General features: G+C 46.0%; 1 protein-coding gene across 2 annotated transcripts in view; it reads left to right on the top strand.

Moving 5' to 3' along the window:
* cdkal1 (CDK5 regulatory subunit associated protein 1-like 1) overlaps positions 1 to 22,822 on the top strand; it is a 163,145-nt gene that overhangs the window by 57,651 nt on the left and 82,672 nt on the right. For both annotated transcript variants that reach the window (XM_053888251.1, XM_053888250.1), the window contains one exon: positions 6,455 to 6,558. In XM_053888251.1, the coding sequence (XP_053744226.1) occupies positions 6,455 to 6,558 (104 nt within the window). The remainder of the gene's footprint in view (positions 1 to 6,454; positions 6,559 to 22,822) is intronic.

Here is a 22,822-nt window from a genome sequence, read left to right as displayed (position 1 = left end):
AAAAATAACATTGTAGTTCAAACAGCGTTTTGTGGCCGTCCCTTTGTTCACTCTGCCTCCTGCGGTTCTTATTTTTAAGTTAGAATGGTATTGGTGCCCTGCACCTTGGCCTCATCACAAAAGCCTTTGTTGTGATGCTGAATGTCACATTTCTCTCCTCATGTCATTTTACCACTTTAACCCAGATGAAAACACGATACTAAGCAAGGACAATTTGTTTAAATAGCACAAGTCGTACATTCCACGGATCATATGAAGCGGTCCAGGTAGATAAGTACAGAAAACACCCTTCAATCGGAGGCTGGAAGCTGAGGTGGGCGCCACCTGGCCTTAATGTTTTCTCAGGGGAGCCAGACGACATATCTGGGGTGAAGCATATCTGGGCCTCTTCATAGTGGGTGCTGCCCCATGTTTTAAAGATGTTGAGTGACTAATCTAGGTTGTTGTGTTCATGTTACATCATGCAAATGCAAATGTATATATTTGTATTAAGTGTACTACTTACTGTCAAACAAGTGGTGCAACTTTTAAAAACAAAGCACAGCATTATGGGTAGAATGGTGAAGGAAAGAGAAGAGAGCAGAGTGATTATGAATAAAAACAGCTTTCAAGTCAAATGTTCAATGTTTACTGGTGAAACAAAGAAACGTTATCTGTTGACCAGAATTCAATGTGTCTTCACAAGTTTCATATAGAGTGTATGTGAACCTGCATCATTGAAGACGCTGATATCCATTATAGTGCGTGTACTAGGACCCCATCAGCTAGCCCACCGAGTGGCAGTCAGTTTCCCTCAGTAACTTTGTGGCAGTTGTCCATTTTCTTTGTCCCGTGATGAAAATGCAGCAATGCAAAACGATCTTGTGACCATCCCACTTGTGACGCCATTTTCCCGATGTGGCCTCCAACTGTGGTCCCATGTGCCGTGGTCATAATCAAGCTTGTGTTGCCAGCTTGCCACAGATGACATCAGAGCTGGCTGGTACTAAACAAGACGTGTAGAGGGCCAGCGCATACAGCTGTTCTAGCTGTATGTGCTTGGGTTTGCTGGTGCAAGTTGTCTCATTGCCTGACATAACCAGAACAAGGAAGGTGTCTGCGTCTCGCGGTCGTTGGTTTCAACACACAAACTAACAACCATGGCCAGGTTTATCTCCTCGGGCATGTGGATCCCATTCTCTCTTTAATACCCAGCTCTGGGGTTCACATGATATTGGCTGCAGATAAATTGGCCATATCTCCTCGCATCTTAAACAAAAATACATAAGCCACATTACAGCGCTCTCCTCGGCTCCATTTTCATTTTGGAGATGGTTGGTCAGTGATCTCATCTTTCCCTTAGTGTGTTGTTTTCCTCTCCGAGGAGCAGATCCGCGGCATCATCAACAAATAGGCAGAAAAATGTGAAGATGTGCTTGAGACTGGTTGAGCTTAACCAAAGTGTCGGCTCTGCTCTCCAGGGCCTGTGATCCGATATGTGCCTGTGATTGGGAATGAATGAATTCACAACCCAACACAAAGAAAATCTATTGTTTTCTTTATGAGTCCTGCACACACTCAGAGCAGAGCGGACTCACACACCTCTCCCCCTGCAGTGTGCTGTGTTGGCCTTCCTGCTGTTTATCAAACCAATGTACGGGTAGTTTTCAGCTCCACTGGTCTGAACATATTATTCCATTTCCCTCTTTCCCACTGCTTAACACACAAATGCAGCTACCAGAAAGGCACACGTGCTGTAGCCGCTCGCTCTCCGGGAGAGACTGGGCTCCCCATGGTAACTCCAAAAGATTGATGTGTCCTCTCTGACGAAATGAGATTGTGTGTCGACATTACACTACAGAACTCCTGAGTAACTGAATTACCGCAGTGTGTCACAGTCAAGCACAGTTGACAGGAACATACGCACTCGTGGAACCCACCCAACAGGTTAGAAGGGAGATTTGCATACAGCTTTTCCAGCTCGTCCGTAAGAGCAAGGCTTCTTTTCTATGTTCCAGCCACACAAGGGCCATCAAGAGATACCATTTCATTTCCCTTTAATTGAGGGTCCATTTTGTCATTTTGTGTCACGGAGGGCTGGGACGACCAGGGACGCTGGAGATGATCACTAGAGGAGTTCACTGGAGAACAGTGGCACAAGGACTGACCCCTCTGCACAGGAAGTGAAGCCACAAATTCCATTTCCTTCTTGTTTAGCCGCCGTTTGCCAGAAGTGCCATGTAGCTGATTTCTGACCACTGGAGTCATCCTCTATCACATGTGGTCATGTGGTCAGTGAGGCGCCCCGGCGCTTGCCAAGCGTACTGTACCCACGATGCTCTCCCACACGAACAGCCCCTCTCCATAACTATGGCATGGACTTTAGAAAGAACATCCGTGAGGAAGTACAGTAGGAAGTTCTGGGTTCGATTCCCTCTGATGGAAACCCTTTCTCCTGCTCTCATGGCAACACAAATCTTTTTGGCTTCATAAAGCAGGATTCTTCATGTAGTAGGATAGAGGATCTGTTTTTTGCCAAAATTAAGTGCACAATATTTTCGCCAGCCATGAGTCAGAACTGCAATGCTCCTTAATCAAGTAAATAGTGTAATGAATAATAATAGTGAGGCAGCAACCCCTTTTCTTGCCTTTTCCATTCTAGCCTCATTGTCTCCCAGAAGCACCTTTGAAACAGCCTTTCAGTACTTAATTGTTCTCCTACCACAGTGTGTTCCAGTGCTATTAGCTACTGTAACTCATAATGATGTGTGTGGGGAAACAAGCGGTGGAAGTCAGTGGACAGATGACACCATTTAACTTCAAGGAAAAAAAAAAAAACAAGAGCACAACAAGCTCTTGTTCCCGCACAATGACCAGACTGTGGCAGTGAAAACACTGTCTCGAGGTCTGCCGACAGACAAAACAAGAAGTCGGGAAAACTCTGGCAGTTCCCCTCCAGACATGGTTTCACACTCATGCTCTCATGCACGTGCCATACACTCGGCTGAAAACAACACGCTGGACCGCAGCTTCAGTTTCATACATACAAGGTCGGCATGTGACTGCTGCTCGCACTGTTCCATGTGGTAATATTTTGAATCAGACCAGAGAACTGTGGAGTCTCCCTCACCTCAAACGACTGTCATCATTATTCACCACACGATACGGCAATACTTGCTGTGTCGTCTCTGTGTGCATAAATTGCTTCACTTAAATTTGAAATGGCAGCAAGACCAGAGTGATATTTGACCTTTGAAGTAATTGTGACAGATGGAGTTCGAAATGGTCCTAATTGGATTTGAGTAAGTGAAGATAATTTGAAATATAATTTTTCCACAAAAGAATCCGGACCTGAGGAGTGTTGCTCTTCACTGATGGTTGTCTCTTAGACTGAGGGACCAATCCTGTTGTCTTGTTTCCACTGACTGAAGGATTGTTGTTGGCCTCCAGTAACCGGCAGTGGAGTGGCAGGTTCAGGGATGTTGTGGTTCAGATGAGCAAACAAGTTTATAAATTCAAAAGCTTTGGTGATGAACACATGGGGAGCTGAGAGGTGTTCTTGGAACAGGCCTAACAAACACAGTCTTGTGAATGGAGTTATTACTCTCTATAACCCGCTGTTGGAAAGAGGTCCTCATCACACTGCTAACCCCATAACGCAATGCAACAGTCGAAGCACAGTTCAAGACCTGCGAGGGCATATGGTTTCATAGTTACAAAGCTGAATATTCCAGAGAGGTTTCTTGCGGATTGTGTCGTCGATTGTATGACCTTCAGTTTCTTGTTAAAGTGAGAGCATCACACACTGCCGTATACAGTGGGATCTGAGGGAACAAGAAATCAGTTCACATAAATGCATTTGAAAATATTTTCTCTGAAAAGAGCCTTGAGCTGAGTCAACTGCAGTAGCACAGGAACAATGAAGGCGTCTCATTGTCAGAGTTTTCATGGCGTCTGTGAGAAAAGGTCGCTAATCCTTCTCTGCTTATTGCTCTGGATGCCTTCTGTCAACATGACACTTTCCTTAACTCTTGTTGTAAAAACTCCACTTTGACTTTCAGATGACATTAACTGAAAACGGCGCGCGACCAACAACCTTGCGTTGCAATATCAAAAGCTTGGTGGCAAGCCCGCACTGTTCAGGCTTTGTTTTCATGATTGCGTCCTCAATCTGGCACATGCTCGCACAATGCGCATGCACGTGCACAAGGCTTGCTTTGTTTGTGCGTGGGGCACTTTTCTAATTAATGTTTAAACCCTAAATGCTTATCATGGAGAAACCGTTTTCCTGCTTAACAGTCTCCCAGTCGGTGTCTTTAAGATGCCGCACATGGGAGTCCTTCTGAAGGAAACTGTTGTTTGTGAGGCAGTGTGTTTAAGGGAGGTTTACAAATGTATGGAGGAACCTTGGGGCCTTCCTTTCTTTGTTTCCTTTCCAAGAGTGCTGCAGCACAACAGTCTTCCTCTTTAACGCCATCCCAGACACGCCGGGGAGTTGGCCTCTCTCAGTGTAGCACATTGATTAACTGCGCAGTTGTCAAGTACAACAGCCACCTCTGAGGGTTAATTAAGCAAGACAAAACAGGAGGGAGATGGAGCGGCAGCAAAGGACCTTAACTTCATTCGTAAGAAACTTATTACAAGTGAGTTATGCTTGTTTGGCTTCTGGAGGACCACAATGAGCCCAGAAACACCTTTGCTTCTTTGATAGCTGATGTTGGGATGCTGGAGACGCGAGGCCCAGATCGGCTGTCTGCTGTGTGGACCAGGAATGGCGACTTTGAAAAGGTCCATCACGTGATGATAGGAGTGGCAAGGTCAGGGCTGAGGGCTGACACTTGATATTCATGTCACCAATGGGCATTTCTCTGAAGGTACCAACCCAGAGTGGTTCGCAGCCTTGTTGTGCAAACTCAGATGCTTTGCATCGCAGACTTGCACTTCTCCGGAGTGCTGAGTCGTTCACGCCAGGCCTGTTTAGGCGGAGGGAGCTGTCGAAAGCACTAATGCCTCATTGTGATCCTGGACCAATGTTTAGAAGCAGCACAGTGACACAGTCGCTGCACATGGCACATAATTGATGCAAACGCACACACACACCCAAACAGGCCACTGACTGTCTCTAGAGATTAATGTTGGTGTGATCCACTCAGCTGGGCCTGATCACATTAAGATGGATGGACCCCCTGGTGGTACAGGAGTGTGTGCGTGCGGACGCGCAGGGTCCCATCTGTCTGTGTTTTCTCCACAGCGAGGTCCTGTGACCTAGCTGCCATCTTCCGAGCCCTCGCCCGGGATAAGCCATACCCCGAGAGGGAGAGATGGATTGATAGATGAAAAGATAACTGTATTCTCTTTGGTTTGTCACTTTTCCTGCACGCTGACATTAAAAAAAGTGCTGCGGGCGTGACAGCGCTGCTCGGTGTGCGCGACTGTCTGTGCACTGACATTTCAGAGAACTGCAGTGATAAACTATATTTACACTCAACGGCCACAACAATATCAGCACCTAGGTGATTCGCTCGCCTCTTTAAAGCCAGCGTTTTGAGATGTGACGGCCAGAAGTCGTGTCAAAGGTTACATTTAAAGCAGGCTGAAGAGATTAGCCATTTTGAAACTCTGAGTTAATCCTGTGATTGGAATCAATGTCTGTCCAGGCTTCTGTTTGTACTCGTTCTCCATTGTCTCCCGCAAACGTGAATATTACTCACTGAAACTACACAACTGTAGCTTACAATGCTGTTCTCTGTGTGCTAAATAAAGTGGCAGTATCACACTGCAGAGCTTATTAACCATGAGCAGCAGTTCTCTGTCACAGAAAACCAATTTATGGTGCTTCAACAGTGAGTCTGTGTCAGTCCACGGTCATGTGATGTGTGGAGGGACAAAAAGGCGCTTTGTCGCGCACTCTCCGTCACAGTTTGGTTTTTTTGATAGCTTCTTTTCAGCACCAATGTTGCTATTGTGTATTTGCTGGCGTGACACTTGATGTTTAAAGTGCACTCGTGGAGAGTGCAGTCTGAACTGACACTTGTTTGTGGATTATGCGGCTCAAACAAGTCTGTGTAATTCGACTGCAGGCGTGGAGGACAAGGGTTGGACGGCCAATCTACGGATCTAAGGGGGATATAGTTCTCTATTCTTCAGTATTTGGGTAGAGAACTGATGTTTGGGAGTGGAAGAGCATGTCTCTGAATCTCGGTGGAATTTTAGTTTTGGTGACACCTAGTCTCACCAGTCAAACCGAATCCAATTGCCAATTCCTCTCCCCAAACCTCTGGATTTAAGGAGTAGATGGTAACTTTCTTGACTACCTTTGCTGCCTCTTCATTCGTTGATACACTTCACACTCTTCATGTGTTGAACATAACAATGTGTATTTCAAGAAGCAGACATAAATCGACAGCCCTGTTTCTCCCCTCTAATCCACCACCAATATTCTGAATGGTTTTTTTTGGCTTCTTTTTTCCTCCAGATGCCTGAACGCCTGTACTTACTGTAAGACCAAGCACGCCAGGGGAGACCTCGCCAGCTACCCCATCGACGAGCTGGTGGAGCGAGCCAGACAGTCGTTCCAGGGTGAGTCTTGCGTTTGACATTGTTGGCGTCCTTCCATTCAGACTTTCTGCAGTTTCCTCATGCTTGCTGTCACCCATCTGTGACACAATGATGATAGACAAGTAACATCCAACTTATGACCTGCTCGACATATGTCCACCCGTACTTACGACCACAGCCAGCAGATGCCAGCGGATGCTTTTTTTTTTGTTTTACTCATTGTCTGGCAGCGCAGCACGCAGCAGCCCAGCAACACGTACGACAGTTAGGGCAGCACAGTGTCCCAGCATCTCACTCTCACACAGCCATCTACCACTACTGTAGCACCTATAACCCTCGCGTCGGCTATTTTGAATGGCATTCCACTTACGTCCAGTCCGACTTACGATCTGATCAAAGTGCTCTGAGTGGACATCAAGACGGTGGAGATGTTGGACCTTTTGCAGGACCATGATGGAAAATACACCCATCAGTTTTGGAAAAAACTTCCTTTAAAAGAGTAGGTTGTGGTTCAGCATGGAACCTAAACTGAGTAGACTGCTCATGATAAGAATTTGATCAGGAGTGAGCCAAGCATTTTGTCTGAACACTGCAATGGCAAGGACAGCAAAGTCCATTGTCTGCCATGTAAAGTTATCGAAAAACACGAGCATTGATGGGTTGACAGGGTCAGAGTGGTCCAGTTTTTCCTCATTAATCTTCAGATAATTTGGGCACATTTTTCTGAAAAATAGCTTTTGTTGCTGCCACGTCTGTTGATGTGCTCCATACCTCACCTTCTCAGTGACCTTGGGAGGTCAGCCTAAACACCAGCAGGTGGCCCTGAGCCCCAGTTCCCCCTGAAAGCCTTTATGCTCTTATTTGTGACATATTTCTGGACTTTACTCAGTCGTGTTGCTGTTCTGTTTGTGTTTGCTTGCACTGTGCAGCGTGTGCTGTGTGTGTTCCTCTGAGAGGGTGGTGGTTTCCTGAACACATGTTGATGTTTTTGTTCTTGGGTAATGGGTCCAGCCAGTTGGCTCTTGGTTCGTGCCAGATGAGCAGCTGTTGTGCCCTGGCATCTGCTCCTTAAGAGCAGTCTCCCAGCTTCCAAACGGCGCAGCAGGCCGCGCCTCCATTAGAGCCCGGGGCGGGTCGGTCAAGGGCAAGCCTGCGCATCGATAACCCAAATCCCACTTTTCCAACGACACTCATAACAACTTAACAACTGTGATGTGACCCGACCCACCGATTTAAGAGCAGATTAAAAATGATTCAGATTTTTTTCTTTCTTTTTTCATATCTACTGCAACACTGTATGAGAGTCTCATTTGAAGACTATTAGCGGTTCTGTCTAGAAGATATTCCATCAGCACATTGGATTTAATGGTGGTAACTGGTTGAATTATGGAGTGCTAATGGTTATGCTCCAGCACAAAAAGTGGAGTTTCCCATTTTGCTTTTGGGTTTGTTGCCCAGCTTGTGGTTGGTGATCCGGTCCCGGTCCCGGTTGCAGCAGAACGCCTGCAGATTCATTTTTTATTTCCACCAGAAGACTCTGTGTTGCCCACTGCCGTGATATTGGAGGTCTGGTGAGCTTGTTTCTAATGGAAACATCGTACCCTTGACAAGTCTGTGGTGGTGCGCATCCCTGCAACTGCACTGCCCAGGGGTGGGCAGTCAAGGGCGACGGCTCCAGCTGCCCCGAGCGCAGCGCCTCGCTGTGTGTCCAGCCACAAAGGTGAAGCGACTTCATCACTTTAATTTCTTCTTTGTAACGCCATCCATTATTTGTTGACAACAGTGTAACAAACACTCAACAGACAGTGGCCTTGCAGTGTGTGCTGAGTGTGTGAGCCGTTAACATGCAGGAAACAGCATTATCAGATGTGGTTAGTTCTTGTTTTCAAAACAGAAAAAGAGGAAGCAGGAGGCTTGAAGCCTGTCGTTATTTATCTGCTGGTGGAACAGAGTTGAGATGAAAATGGACAGATTATGATGTGCATCAGTACTTCTCCATCCTCTTTTGAATGTGCTGGGACACACTTTTAAAACACTGTTTCAAATCAGTGTTGCGTCATTTTTTTCATTCGCAGCTTTTCCCTCTTTTATCCACCAAATGTGCAGAATGCCGCCGAAATGACTGAAGAAATGCTTGCCTCAAATGGACTAGATTCTTCCTGAAATGGAATCTTTGAGGGCAGTTTTGACTTATATTTTTTAAATCATGCAGCTTTTTCTGGTCCAATATTTGTAATGCAGTGGCCAGACCTGTCCCTTTCAGTTGAGTGTGAGCTCATCGCTGTGATCGTTATGTCATCTTTTCTGTCCAGTCCCTTGTGTTGCTCTAAAACTCCGAGGCTCCTCTTCCTCTCTTCCCCTCCTCCCAGCTCAACAAACAAACAAGGATTCCGCCGTCGCTGGGCCGGTGTGATAAGCAGGTTTCATAATGGAGTCTCCAGCCCTTGGCCATATCATGTAAATGTTTGTCCATAGTATATTATTCGCAATATTCCACTTTTGTTAAACAAATGGAATCATCCGCCTCATTTATGAACCAAATAGGGCTCAGTTTTACCCCAGTGCACTTTTGAAATGACATTATGGCAGTTTGGCTCGTCCCCTTCTCTCCGTCACTCTCACTCTGTTAGCCGCTTTTGCTCTTATCTCCTCACAATGGCGGCGCACAAATAGGTCTGGGAATTTGATTTGCTGTTTGATGTCTTTGGAATAAAAAGGCCACGCGGATCAGTGCTAATTTTGATTGGCCAGTCAGCAGGCTTTAGGCGTATTTGATTGGTTTATCTCCGCTAACTTTGAAAGGATTTGTGGGATTTATAAACTCGATTTGAGGTGAATGGCTCTCTCTCCAGCTGCAAGTAAGGGAGGGAGAGCACAGCATTTCAAACCATCTGAATTATTCAAATGTGTGAATGTATAATTTTTAACATCAGAGAGGCTGGCTAATGTATGCAGGTGATGGAAGACTGGGATGTCATCGGGAATGACAAGGTTGAGCCTGTGTGCGTTCAGGAGCGGAGTTTTGTGAGCTCGCTGGGAGACGGTGATTGAGTGTGGGCGGGTCTGTGTCTTGGCACAAAACTGCAGGGTATTTTGATGAGCGTTAAACAGCCAGAAGTAAAGAAGTATTTAATGCTATTCCTCCTACGGATCTGGAAGTGCCAGTTTTGTTGGTGGAGTACAGTAGACAGAGGGAAGTTCATGTCTGAATATTGTTCATGAGAAAAAGAGTCTCTCTCTTTAGACACGACTTGTCTTTATTCTCATCTTTTATTGTGTAAAATTTGAGCCCATCCACGACGGTGTTAACCAGTTGGTGTGACGTCTAGGGATGCTAGGCAGGAAGTATGAGCTGAGATGATGGTTGAGTGACCTGAGCCGTTCTAAACGTGTCGCCTGCACGAAGGAGGTCATGTGATGCCGGCATTTATCGGTCTGAAGGAAAATAACTGAGAAAGGTCCAAGTTCATCCCCAGTTCAATCCATTTTTTTAGGAATTGTTGATGGTGGGTCAAGCAACAGATTCAGTTCTGGCGCAAGAGTCCCATCCAATTGATTTGATGATTCATTTCTGTTCAAGCCCCGATATCTAGTAGAAACACAGCATCTCCATTACCAACTTTTTATTACTCAACATCCTTGATAATTGTTATGTCATGACAGCACTTGGGTCGGGTTTCTAGGAGCCAATCTGTGCACAATGTGAAACATCTTCCCTTCCAAAGTGCAAGGCAGCAGTTTAGTTTAACATGTGTTGTTTATGAGCTATAAAGCAGCACACTTTGTTGTAGTGGTGCTCAGTGCCTAGAAGAGCCCCGGTAGTCAAACTTTCCTGCTTTGTTCTCGCGGGGATGAGTGATGAACTTATCCAACTTACTGATTCCCTCTTCTGATAAAGGCAAGAGTGAATACCAACACAAGCCAAAAAAACACTTAATAAAAATAATTAATAATGTAGTCCGTCTCTCAGATCTCAGATGTTTTTGTTTTTCACGCTGCTGCTTGATGTCTCCTTCAAAAGACTTCCATAGCTCCTGCAGCATCAACACAGCTGACCTCCTTAGCGTCAGAAAGATTTGACAAAAATTGTCTTTGTATCCGAAAGACTCTTAACAGTGAGTGTGTTCGCACTTGCTTGACTTTAGTTTGGTACACACGCCAACATCAACTCAAACACAGAAGATCAGCATCAACCTCTTCTGCTTTTGTTCCGTAAAACTACAGTAGCTCCCCATTAATGTCATAATCCATCGCTGAAACTGTTTTCCCATCCAGTATTTAGATGTGCACCATTAGGCCAGGCTCTCCTCGCTCCATGCCTCAACTCACCGTCCTTCCTGTGTACCAGCTCCGTCCTGTGCCATGAGCGTCGACACCATCCTGTTTGTCTTCCCTCCTGGACTTCCTGATCTCCACAGTGTCCCGTCTTCCTAAACCCAGGGCCTCATCACATGCGTGTCTTCCACTCACACAGCTATAAACAAGACTTTAAACGGGAAGAGGATGATACCTGTTTGGCGTGGGCCACCTACTGATGACCTTGTGGCCCAACAGTTCAAGGGCTTTTCTTTTTGATCACTGAAGGCCCATTTATACTCATTTTATGTCCATGTCACCATTCTTTTTAAACAGTGTTCCCATCACCGATCACACGGTCCCATGCGTTCTTTATGTTGCTGTTCACCAATATATCCACTGGAGGGGGAGCAGCCCAGAATCAAAGCTTTATTACAACAACAAACTCCAAAGCACACGTGGCGACTGTGGAAGAAATATTGATAATGTAGCTCTTGCACTATGGAGGCGGCGTTGTAGGAGGTGGTGGTCAGTCTCTACTTGGTGTCTCAGTAGAGCTACATGTCGGTTAGTTACAGAAACACTGCCGGTCATGGGTTCTGGTGGTACCGCTCCGTTTGGTCCATATCCATAAGCTCTGTGGAAACATGCAGAAGTACAGGGGAAATGAACACAGTGCACGGACAGAAGGCTCCATCCGGATCCATGTGCAACGTTGAGCATGAATGGGGTGAGTTTGAGGGTGAGTTTTGTGAGAATGAGCACTTGAACAGGACCAAACTGGTGTCAGTTCAGACTCGCACTGTCCTAATCTATAAATGGTAAACTGTGAGACAAAAGTAAAGATTGGATATCCCTATCCTTCCAAATCGACAGGCGCTCTGTCCCCTGGATACAAACATTATGACTACCGCTGGGAAGACGACCACAGTGAGGGATAGACTGCGGTGATGGAGGGCTCCACTTTTTGTTGGTGTTCTCAGGCTCCCACTGTGGCTGTCGCCCTGTCATTTCAAACTGTCAATAGAATGTTTTTGAGATGGCCCCAGACCAAAACCGAATGTGACGCTTCTTAGATAGAGACACACTGTGATCGCTCCCACATGACACACTCCATTAGTGTGTGACATGCACCCTCGCAGTCACGACTCAGCTTGAGTTTCTGGCTCTTGCTCATGTCACGTCAACAGCAGGCCAACATCTGAAACCACCTCTTCTGCAGATCAGCAGAGGATGAATGATGTGCCGAATCTCTCTGCAGCTTAAAAATGTAATGCTCGACATTTGATGAAAACTACTGAGGCGGCAATATTCAAAGTTTTACATTTATTACATTATCTTGTAATGGAGCCCTTGGGTGTGTTAATAACTTTGATCTGTGTCTCTCATTTCCACATGGTTGATGTTTCAAGTCAAGCAGATATGGCGGGTTTTTTTTCCTCCTTCTGCCTTGGCCTGGATGACAAATGACAGAAAGACATATTTGTGGCTTCGCATCGCCGATACCTTCACCATATGTGACAGGTGTCTGGTCCTGTTGACCTCGGCTGATGAAGTCTGGTGTCGTGTCGAGGGACTGTGCTGCCGAAGTTCGCCAGGATCATGTTAGTCTCCTGTGATCGTTGCTTGTTTTTACAAATTTGAATGTGTTTTATACAGTCATCAAAAACATGTTTAATTGACAGATTTGCTGGACGTGAATAGGTCTGTGCTGTCACCGTGTTTCTTTGTCTGGAGATAATATAGTACCCACTAATTTGTCCCCCATCAATTGTGAGATTGCAGAGGAGCTGAAATACTGACCAGTGTCTATTGATTATGGTCAAGTCACAACCGGATCATGTACCGAGAGGTGCTGACTTTCAAGTGGAGTCTTCTTTGTTTCAGCCCAGATCAGAACAGCCCAGTGAGGGTAAAGGTACAGGCTGTACGAGAACTGCAGTCTTGATACAGGGATGCTTGAGAGGTGATGGGTGCTTTCACACTACGCACTCACGTCTGGGTCAATGCCCGTCTGGTTCTGAAATGAACTTTGGCCCCAATCTTCCGTTCACATGAGGTGGAGCATTTGGTCCCAGATTTTTCTGGCCATCGGCATCAGAGGCGCCACATGGGTGTGATATTAAGCCCATGCAGTACCACTCCCAAGAATCTCTGCGCGCGATTGGAAGAGTTGGTTTTCTGTGTGGTTCACCAACACCTGTTCTGCCCACACCGTGTTCTGCAAAATAGGTCCAGTGAGGGCAGACGTCTGCACCAGAGGCAGTGAGAGGGACGTAGACTGAAAGCAGCTTGTGGCTCTCAGGAACGTGTCAGTATGAGCAAATGAGATCTCTAGGAGCTCTCTGAAGAGTGGAAACTCTGGGTCTCCAATGACTGTTGCCCCCGTAACCCTGTCCGTTTCAGGTATTCTTAGATTAAAACACATTTTTCATTTGAATTACTCATTTCTTTAGCACATTTAAAGCCCTTGTGTGTGAAATGAAACTGGAAATTCCATTAACAGCAAGGGTTTTTAAGATGTCAGGCAATTTCATGGTAATTATATAGGGCTTTGTGTACTTTGTGAATACACAGCCAGTATAAAATATCAAAGCAATCCTAGGGCAATTTTATATATCACACTTCCAGTCCAAGAGATGTGAACCGCCAGGATTGATCTTACGTCAGTGAGAACTGGACTTGAATTCTCTTCAGGAACTGCTTCACTGAATGACATTTTTCTTTGTTCATTCTTCACATCATACGTGCTTGCGATACTGATGATCTGAGTAGGTTCCAGTCGTTACTCGACGTCTGTGAAGGCAACTCCCAGTATTTAATGACTAGACAAAACTCTCCCGGAGGTTGCCAAGGTCACTGAGTGAATTTGTGAAGCTGCATGTCTCAGCTTTGCCAAGGTTGGCAAGCTTCGTATCTGAAAGTCTAATTCAGAATCAGTTGGAGAGTTGGACTCGATCAATGAAGTGCAATCTGCTTGATGTTCAGGCAGAGTTGGGAGGTTTGAGATCCAATAAATCGTAGAAAGTATATTCAGTCGTACATTTTGATCAATCCCTAATTTGAAATGACTTCATGAAATAGAAATCTACAACCATTGAAATGATTTCAAATGTTATTTCTACATGAAACTAGTCTCTCACTGTCGATCATATCATAATTGCGGTTCTGTTAGTGTCAACAGTCGACCACATGACACAGTGATGACGGGAAGTGAAGAAGAGAGTGCAGCAGGCTGGAGACAACTGTGACGTCAGAGCAGCAGCTGCCCTCGCCAGTAGAGGTCGCTGAAACTGTCAGAAGAGTCAGACACTCAGGTTGTGGATGGGAGTGACTGGAAAGGACCAGATTAGAAATGACAAACTTCTAACCAGTAGGTTTTGGTGAATATATGATTGTCGAAAGGCTTGAATGCCAGTCGCGTCTGGCCGTCATGGCAGACGTCCCCTGAGCTTCGTGCTCTGTGTTGTGGCTCCTCGATGCAGCTTTTGTCACTTGTTCTCTCCAGGCCAACAAATCTCTCCCTCCGAACCATTAAGGCCCGTCCAATTGTTCTTCTGACACTAGTTTTAAACATGTGTCCTCATAAATATATGAAGACAGAGACACACTCAGCGCAGGCACTCTCTCTCGGGCGCCTTTGGACGCCGCAGCTGCTCTTACCACTTCCCATTATGCAGCACCGTGATGTTTTGTCCCCGTGCCCACGTGTGTGTCTGTGTTTTCTCAGTTGGGACAAAAGACTTTTTATCCTGATTGCTCCTTTCTTTCATCCTCTAATGATCTCCTGTATAAGTTTTGTCCTGAAGTTCCTGCAAAGTGTTGTATCATTCATTATCTTTCCCCTCCGTGTCGTCGCCTTTGACCCCATTTTCAGAGGGCCACAGAGGGTGGTGTGTGCCCCTGTGTGTGCGTGTGCTGGTCTGCGCGTGTACCACCCTGTGATTTAGTGCCAAGCTGGCAACGGAGAGCGGTGAATAGGGGGCCCCTTTCACACAATGAGAACATCGGACACACACACACACTCACAGAGGCAGAGTCAATGGCAGACTGCAGGCCACCAACTGCACACCTGGCATGCTGCTATTATGTCACCAGTGTGTGTTTGTGTGTATCCGATTGTGTAAGTCCAGCAGACGCCATCTGCTCTGTCCTCTGTGAACTTGTGCACACCTTACTGTGCTCTTCTTCATCCTTCAAGTTTGAACTGGAATGGTTGGCCACTTCAAACATGATGACTTCCAGAGGCGCCACAAACATTTGTTCTGCGTAGCATCTTGGTTCCCTTTAATGATTGTGATTGTTGTTTTAATGTCTGCACTCATCCATTAATTGCCGCGTTTTCTCCCTCCGAGATCTTGTTTCTCTCTCAGCCACGTGGGGGAGGGGTGAGCAACTAAGCCATCCGTCAATAGGTGGCAGTGCAGCACCTTGTTTTGGCTTGTGACCATGCGCCTCCCTCACACAGGCACAGATGAGCAGGGGAGTCAGAAGGGTTTGTTCCTGTTAGTCTACTCAGTCAGTCCTCTGACTCACATTTCGCTCTTCCTCCCAAAAAGTTCAAGGCAACCCCTCTGGCAAATGTGCGCCAGTCACGAGGGCAGAGGGAGTGTCTGAGGTTTTTCTTCTCCATGTGCTTATTTTGGATTTGTGCTGACTAAGTATGATCTGTTTATGCTCTTATTGTCTTTGAGTGTTAAGACCTGAACTGCCATCAGGTGATGCAGTGATGTCAACAACATCATGTAGATGAACTAGGGATTTTAGGTCAGTAAAATATAGCCTCCCCTGACTTGTTGTTGCAATGGGCTTGTTGTTGCAAAATGCCTTACAAGGTAGGTGCCCACCACCCATCTGGACTCAAGGTCTGAGCTACATCAATCGGGGGTTCTTTGTTGAGTCTCTTCCCGATGGCCACCCTCAGAAAGAGCCCACATTCCCTGCAGACTAAACTCATTTCAGAAACGCATGTGCTGTTGTGTCCATCAAGACTCAGAGTAGAACTTGCCTTGGTGGATAGAGGGACCGCTTTATCTTTAAAGAGAGTAGACAATTCTCACCAACAGGAGTTCTACCTGAGTCCCTGCCAGACGGCTCGGTCTTCTTCAAAGATCAATGAAAGTTTGGCCTCATGGCTCAGCTCTGTCTCCACCCCACCAGATGGAGCCAGTCTGTGGACCCATTTGGCTGGTCTGAACATCAGCCTCCTTACTTGATGAGAACAGGAGCGTGAACATCCTCCAGCCTCCTCCGCTCTCCCAATGACTAACTATATGTTTAAAGATTAAACCGTACAGGGCGACTCGGGTTGTTTCTATATGCCCAAACAAGTCCCAGATCAATGAGAGTGGAGGGAAGAAAATGTCTTCAAGTGGCTCAAGTCCTCAGCTCAGTGTGGGCTTTGAAGTCTAGACCTGGAGCTTTGCAGAAGGAGCGGGAGCAATTAATTAGGCTGTTTAATGTACATGCTCCCTCGTTTGAAGCGCTCTGTTGTGTCACCCAACACACGAGGAATGAAGGTTTCCATCCACATCGTGTCTCCATCTGGCTTTTTGTGGGAGACGCTTGATCCCACTTCTTTCCTTCAATGTTTTTCTTCCTTCTTTCTGGACTTTTATCTGCCTCCCTCCTTCTGTTTCAGGTCCTCCTTCCCTCATTCATGCCTTCCTCCCTTTTTATCCGCCACCTCAAAACTTGCTCCTTGATTTTATTCTCCAATACTTGCTCCCACCCATTCACTTTCAGAGCTGTCTTTCCTTACTTCAATTCTCCTTTTCTTTACTCTCATCCTCGCTTCCCTGCCTGCTTATCCCCTTCCTTCTTTCCTTTTCACTTGCCTGTTAAAACACTTAACCTCCTTCAATCAGTTCAACTCCTTTCCTTGCTCTTTTATTTGCATGTACATCTTGTTTCCATCTCCACTTTATTCTGTCCATCCCTAACCCTCCTCCTCCTTCTTCATCATCGTGATTCCTTCCTGCTTAGGTCCTCTCCCTCTCACTAAAGAGACTCAGAAATAAGCTGCCAGATGCTGCAGTGGCCTCCTGGCCTTTGCTTGGGAACACTTACCTTCTTTCCCACAAATTCACTTTTTTCTTTCACCTTTCACACGCTCACTTGTCACAGACAGAAATGCAGAACATTTGCTTTCGTTCAATCTCCAGCATTATGCAAGCGTCCCACTTTTTCTCTCCTGTTTGTCTGTTTTCCTGTCAGAATCCATTCCTTCACTTCACTCCCACACCACTCCTTTAGACGCTTCTCTCCTCCCTTTTTGCACTTTTCCTGTGCTGCCTCTCTCGCTCGCTCTTTCTGCCGCCGCAGCGCTCCCTTTTGATCCTCCCTCACTTTCAGTCAATTCCATCTCTTTCTCTTTCTTATCATTCTTTTCAAATCAATCTCACTGCTCCCACTCTCGTCTGCTCTTTTCCCTTTCTCCTGCTATTATAATATTTGTGAGCTTTAATCATCTCATAATGAGGTTTTTATCTGTGCTTATAACAGGCTTTGTTTCTGGGGGAAAAAAAATCACATTTTACTGTTCTTCTGTGTCATTTATTTTTTTTATTGCCGGGCCACCTTTGGCTCCTCTGCGTTGATAAAAGCAGCACATCAAGAGAGACTGTGCCGAGAACCATCCAAAACTCCCAGCCAAATAATTAAGGAAAAGCCGTGGCTAAATTTGAACCCCGCAGATATGTGCGCTCGTGTTATTTATTATTTGTTAGTGGATGCATTATTAATGGCGACCAATAAGACGAGATTGTCTCATAACGCTGAGAAATGATTTATTAAGCATGCTTTTAGCAGTTTTGCCGCGGCAAGACTGATGTGTTTGCCAGCGATGCTAATGAAAGGCTTTAGGCGCTAAAATACACAAAAACAAATGTTTACACGTTTATTCATTTCCTGCCTTTAGTTAATTGCTTTAAGTTGCTCTAAGGAGTGGATCAACGACGAGGAGGGAAGCGCAGCGTGCATGCAGCCGCCGTGAGGTTCAGGGTCAACGAGATGATTTGTGAGGTTCGGAGGGGTTGTGTAGATACTTGGGGAGCACTCGCGTCTCCGGGGGTCACTTCCCATTCACACAGAACCTCCTATGACTTGGATAGTATTTCCTAGCTGCGTGGGGCGAAGGGTGTGGGACACCCTGGACAGGTCACCTGACCATCACAGATTTTTAGACCACCACTCTCATACCTACTGACAGATTAGAGAGACTATGTAGGACATTTTAGGCTGTGGGAGGAAACTAGAGTGCATGTATGAGGACACTCAAACTTAAAGACTTCAAACCTCGAGTTGCCTCAAGCGAGATTGTGACCCACAACCCCTTACCGTTCACCTGAACATCAGTATTCAAGACTGCCTAAACCAAGATAAATCAGACCTGAGTATTGTGACTGGTTGAGATTGAGGCTGGGACTGAGACCAGACCTGGTACCATTGTGTGTTAGATTAGTTCGGCAGCAGGTTTAAAGACTCTCTGTTGGCGTCAGAGACCAAGACTGGACCATAGACGGCCAAAGATTGTACCCGACTGAGGCCATTTAGGAGTGCACCAGAGACCAGTCTTCCTGTCTAACTGCACCTTTGCATAGGTATTAAGGCCAAGACTATTGTGAATGCGCAGTCATCCACGAGAAATTCAGAGTTCTGTTACCAGCCAACCAGGCTAGTAGATGGCAGCAAGTTACAGAGGACTGGGTGGAGGTTTTGCATTTCCCCTCATCATTCTTCGATGAAAGCTGGATGAAGTTGCTGTGAATCTTAGCAGCACGTAATGGATGGCTGGAGATACGATAAGGTCTTAGTGCCGCAAGACGGAAGGTGCTTTCACGAGCCAGTTGAAAGCATGTTTGAAGAGATGCTGGAGAAGCGTGTTGAAGGTGTCCTCGGCTCACCACGGTGACATCCGACTGGTGCACTTGACTTCTGGAGGATGCAGGGCCATCTCTCCTCTCTCAGATTACATTAACCAACTCTCGACCAGAACCAGCGGGATGAAGATCACCCATGGCCCCTGTCTGCTGTTGCCACATGTATTTGTGTACTTCTCCCTGTGGTCTCTAATTTGAATCCATCAGGGGTCCTTTTCACACCCCCTGCAGGAGCTGGTTCTCACACCGTGGACCACCCGCGGCTGCGGCAGCAGCGAGCCCCCAGTGCTGGGTGACACAACTGGGCTACAGGCAGGCCAGACACACAAACACAATCTGAGCAAAATGTTTGGAAATGCTGCTCGCAGATGTCCTCTGCTCCCTCTGTCTCCTTGCAACACGGACCGCCTCGGGCGCTAAATGGCATTGACAAACACAACGTGCAGTTTATGGGGTTCGAGATATCTAGTTGTATTTCACTGAATTTTGTTTAAAGTTCAGAAGGAGTGAGCATGTGCCAAGGAATAACAGTGTTGGATGAATAATGTTTATGGGTTTTATTGGGGAACTAATCTAGGCCACGAGAGTTTTGAATCAGAATGAGGAAGGAAAGAGAAACACTGAGGCGCTCGGGTCTGCCCCGAGGCCTCCATCCAGTTGGACATGACCTGCCTAACCCTACCTTCGTGACACCTCACTGCACAGAGAAAGCTCATTCTGAATGGTAGTATTTGTGATCATGTTCTGTTGGTCTCCACTTGACTGCCTTGCCTCTTGGCTCAGCTCTCTCTTCACCTCAACAGACCAATGCAGAGTCACTGCACAATCCTCTGAGACTGTTTCATCTCCTTACACATGTTCAAACAAGATCGACTAGAAGGGAACGCTTTGAAGTGAGAAGGAAAGAATGACTTTTTAAATCAATAGATGCCAGAAAGAGGATCACAACAAGGTTGAGCCTGAGTTCCTTGATAAACAAATGCTGCTTTAGAGGGCACCAGCATCTATAGCGGATTGATGCCTTGACACCAACTGTTGTTGAAGAAAAGAAAATCTCTCCCTTGAGAAGTTTGGGGGACACAAGGTCAAAGGTCGGATTAGCGGATAAAGCTTTCAATCTCACTGTGAACTGCGATTTTAGAACTCTGAATATGCAGCCTTATTGTAACAAGCAAAATCATCATACGTTTACTCACTGGTCTTAAAACGGCTTCAGTGTGAAGAGAATTAATTGTCTATTTAGGTGACGACGATCTCATCAGCAACATAATTAAAAACGGGTTAATTAAATGCTGCGATCACAGCATGTGCATGTTCAGAAACCTGAGGAGCCGCTGTAAACAGGAGGGCTGTGGTTGACTTGTTGCTGCGTCTATGTGTTCCTCAGCTTGGAAAAACAAACCCAGTTCTGTCCACTGCGGAGAATCCCATGCGTGTCTGCACAAGTTGGGACATGCTCCGACATGCACTGGAGGTGGACCTTCTGGCTGCCCTCTCGCTGTGCTGCGCCACTTGCTCTCACTTCTGTCACGTTTCCTCGCGTGCACAAGCCCAGCCCGCAGTAGTTTCAAATTCAGATTTTCTCACTGCGCCACGCTCTTTAATAAGAAGCTCAGTGATGAGCTTCACCATGTTTGGAACTCATCTAAAGTGATGTGAAGGCAAATTGTAAACAACCGCAGAATTATGATTGATATATGCGCCACGTTGTCTCTCTAGCATGTAGCTTCGGTAGCATCTTTCACAGTGCTTTGAAGTAGTTCGTTAATACATGGGAATTGATGAGACTGAAAAATGTCACTCCCAAATATTCCCCCGTGTCCCCTCCAGAATATAGTGCAGTTATGTTTCTGCATCTCCCTCCAACGCTCTGTTTTCACTCCGCTCGGATGTGTGTTTCTGCGTGCCTGAGAATGGATCTGTGTTGGCACGTTCAGCGAATGTCACTTCAGGTCTTTGGCTGAAGAAGCCACCGAGTGTTTCTGCCTGACAAGATGGCCTGTCCTCACATCTGTCATGTCCCATCTCCTGATTTTCTCTGACCTCTGATGCGAATGTGTGTTAGGGGCAGATTTCCTCTCTGATGTGATGCCGACTTGCTGGGATTGTGTGTGTGTGTGTGTGTGTGTGTGTGTGTGTGTGTGTGTGTGTGTGTGTGTGTGTGTGTGTGTGTGTGTGTGTGTGTGTGTGTGTGTGTGTGTGTGTGTGTGTGTGTGTGTGTGTGTGTGTGTGTGTGTGTGTGTGTGTGTGTGTGTGTGTGTGTCAGCCCACATGTGCATCACTTTGCTCTTCACCTTGTGCTTGCTAAAAGTGACAGCGGAGGTTTGCTTGTGTTTATTCCCTCTGATGTCCGATGGCTCCAGTGCATTTCAGTCCCTCAGAATGAAATTAAATGTTTCGTACTGATTCAGCCTGAAAGGATGGGGACACCCTGGACGTGTCACCCGTTCATTGCCGACCACGACTTGGTGGCATCGCTTCATCCACACTTCCTCGCACACAGAGATCTGCCTGAAGCTTGACTCCCAGTGCTGCCCACCCTGAGCACCGCGACTGACTCCACAAAAGCCTGCTCACCTTTCCACTGCCTCATCAGCTGGAGTCGTCCCCGTCGCCGGCCAGTATTTGCTCACCCGCCCCTCGCTTTCCGATGTTCGCGCCCAAACGCAGCTATTTGAAAACAAAGCCGCACAGAGAGTCGCCGCCTAATTGACACAAAGACACTGGTTTTAAGGACACGACTCGTGCACACACCCGGAGCGGATTAACGCATGCAAACATCATGCCTGCCGGTGGGTCATGAATATATTTGCATAAATACTGACCAGACGTATTATTATTTATGGAATTAGTGCCAGCGCCGTGCACAGACCCGTGCACGCTCACAGACACACACACACACACACACACACACGGGTGAAGGAAGTGGGTCAGCAGTCATGAAGCAGGAGCCCCTGATTGATAAGAGTGGCGGCGTGTGTGGCTGTTTTAATTCACCCTGCCTCGACTTCTGTGGCCGCTGATATTAGCAGTCACCACCCGATGGATTTTTCATCCTCCGTCTGCCATCTTCACGTGCTGGCTCCTGAAGGTGGAAGTCTTCGGTCTTTGACCTTCCCTGCGTCCCCTTGATTCCAGTCATCCATCCCTCCTGGACATCAGCTAATGTGCTTTTAAAGACGCGCAGTTGAAGTTCATTATCTTGATCGACCGACGTCGGGGTCAAGTACAGATCACTTCTTGATGACGAACAACTTATTTCATTCAAATCCATAATGGCAGGAGTCTTTTCTCCTTCCATGTTGTCACCCGCTCGTGACAATCTCTGTTACAGTGCAGTGCGTATGGAGTCGCTCATGTCCATGAGGCGGGTCAGTATGAAAGGAGTCTCAGCAAAGAAAATGTACATTTTTTAAATGATGTAAAGGCATTGTTTTTTCTTATGTAGAAGTAATTATTATTATGAATATAAAAAATAAATGATCAGACAATGTAGTTTGCTCAGGGGCCACTCCTCCTGTTAACGTCTGTTGTGAGGTTCCAGACCATGAGAATCTTGAATTGAACTTGATTTTTCTTACTTATATGACAAGGACAAAAGTAACAAAGGGGCCATGGTTATTTGTTCATGTTATTTAATTTTAGATACTTTGTTGTTTCATGATTGTCAATATAGTATAGGATGAGGTGAATATCGTGGCAGCATAATTATGGAAAATGCAAGCTAAATGTAAGCTATAAAAGCACTATTTTACTAAAAACTTATTACAACGTATAACGATATCTATTTCTTTTTTTTTGCTTTGCTCTGATATCATGTGTGCCACAGGGCTGCTTCTGACCCCCAGGTCACACTTTGACCTTCTGTGTTTGAGGTATGGTGGCATAAAGGAGAGAGTGAAAAAAAAATCTAAACGTGCAGTTTTAATTGTGTATGAAAATAAATATTTGAATATTTAATATATTTTTTTTTTTGTAGTTATCTGACTCTTGAAAGTAGCGCCTTTTTGGTATAAAAATTATATGTAATCCATTATATTTATTTCATTATTTGAATCATAGTCATATGATATACAACTTTACTTATATATTTTGTGACCACAAACTAC

The sequence above is a fragment of the Synchiropus splendidus genome, chromosome 15, assembly GCF_027744825.2.
Source record: "Synchiropus splendidus isolate RoL2022-P1 chromosome 15, RoL_Sspl_1.0, whole genome shotgun sequence".
Taxonomy (NCBI): Eukaryota; Metazoa; Chordata; class Actinopteri; order Syngnathiformes; family Callionymidae; genus Synchiropus; species Synchiropus splendidus.
The sequence above is the reverse complement of the archived record's forward strand: the minus strand, read 5'-3'. Positions and strand labels throughout refer to the sequence as shown.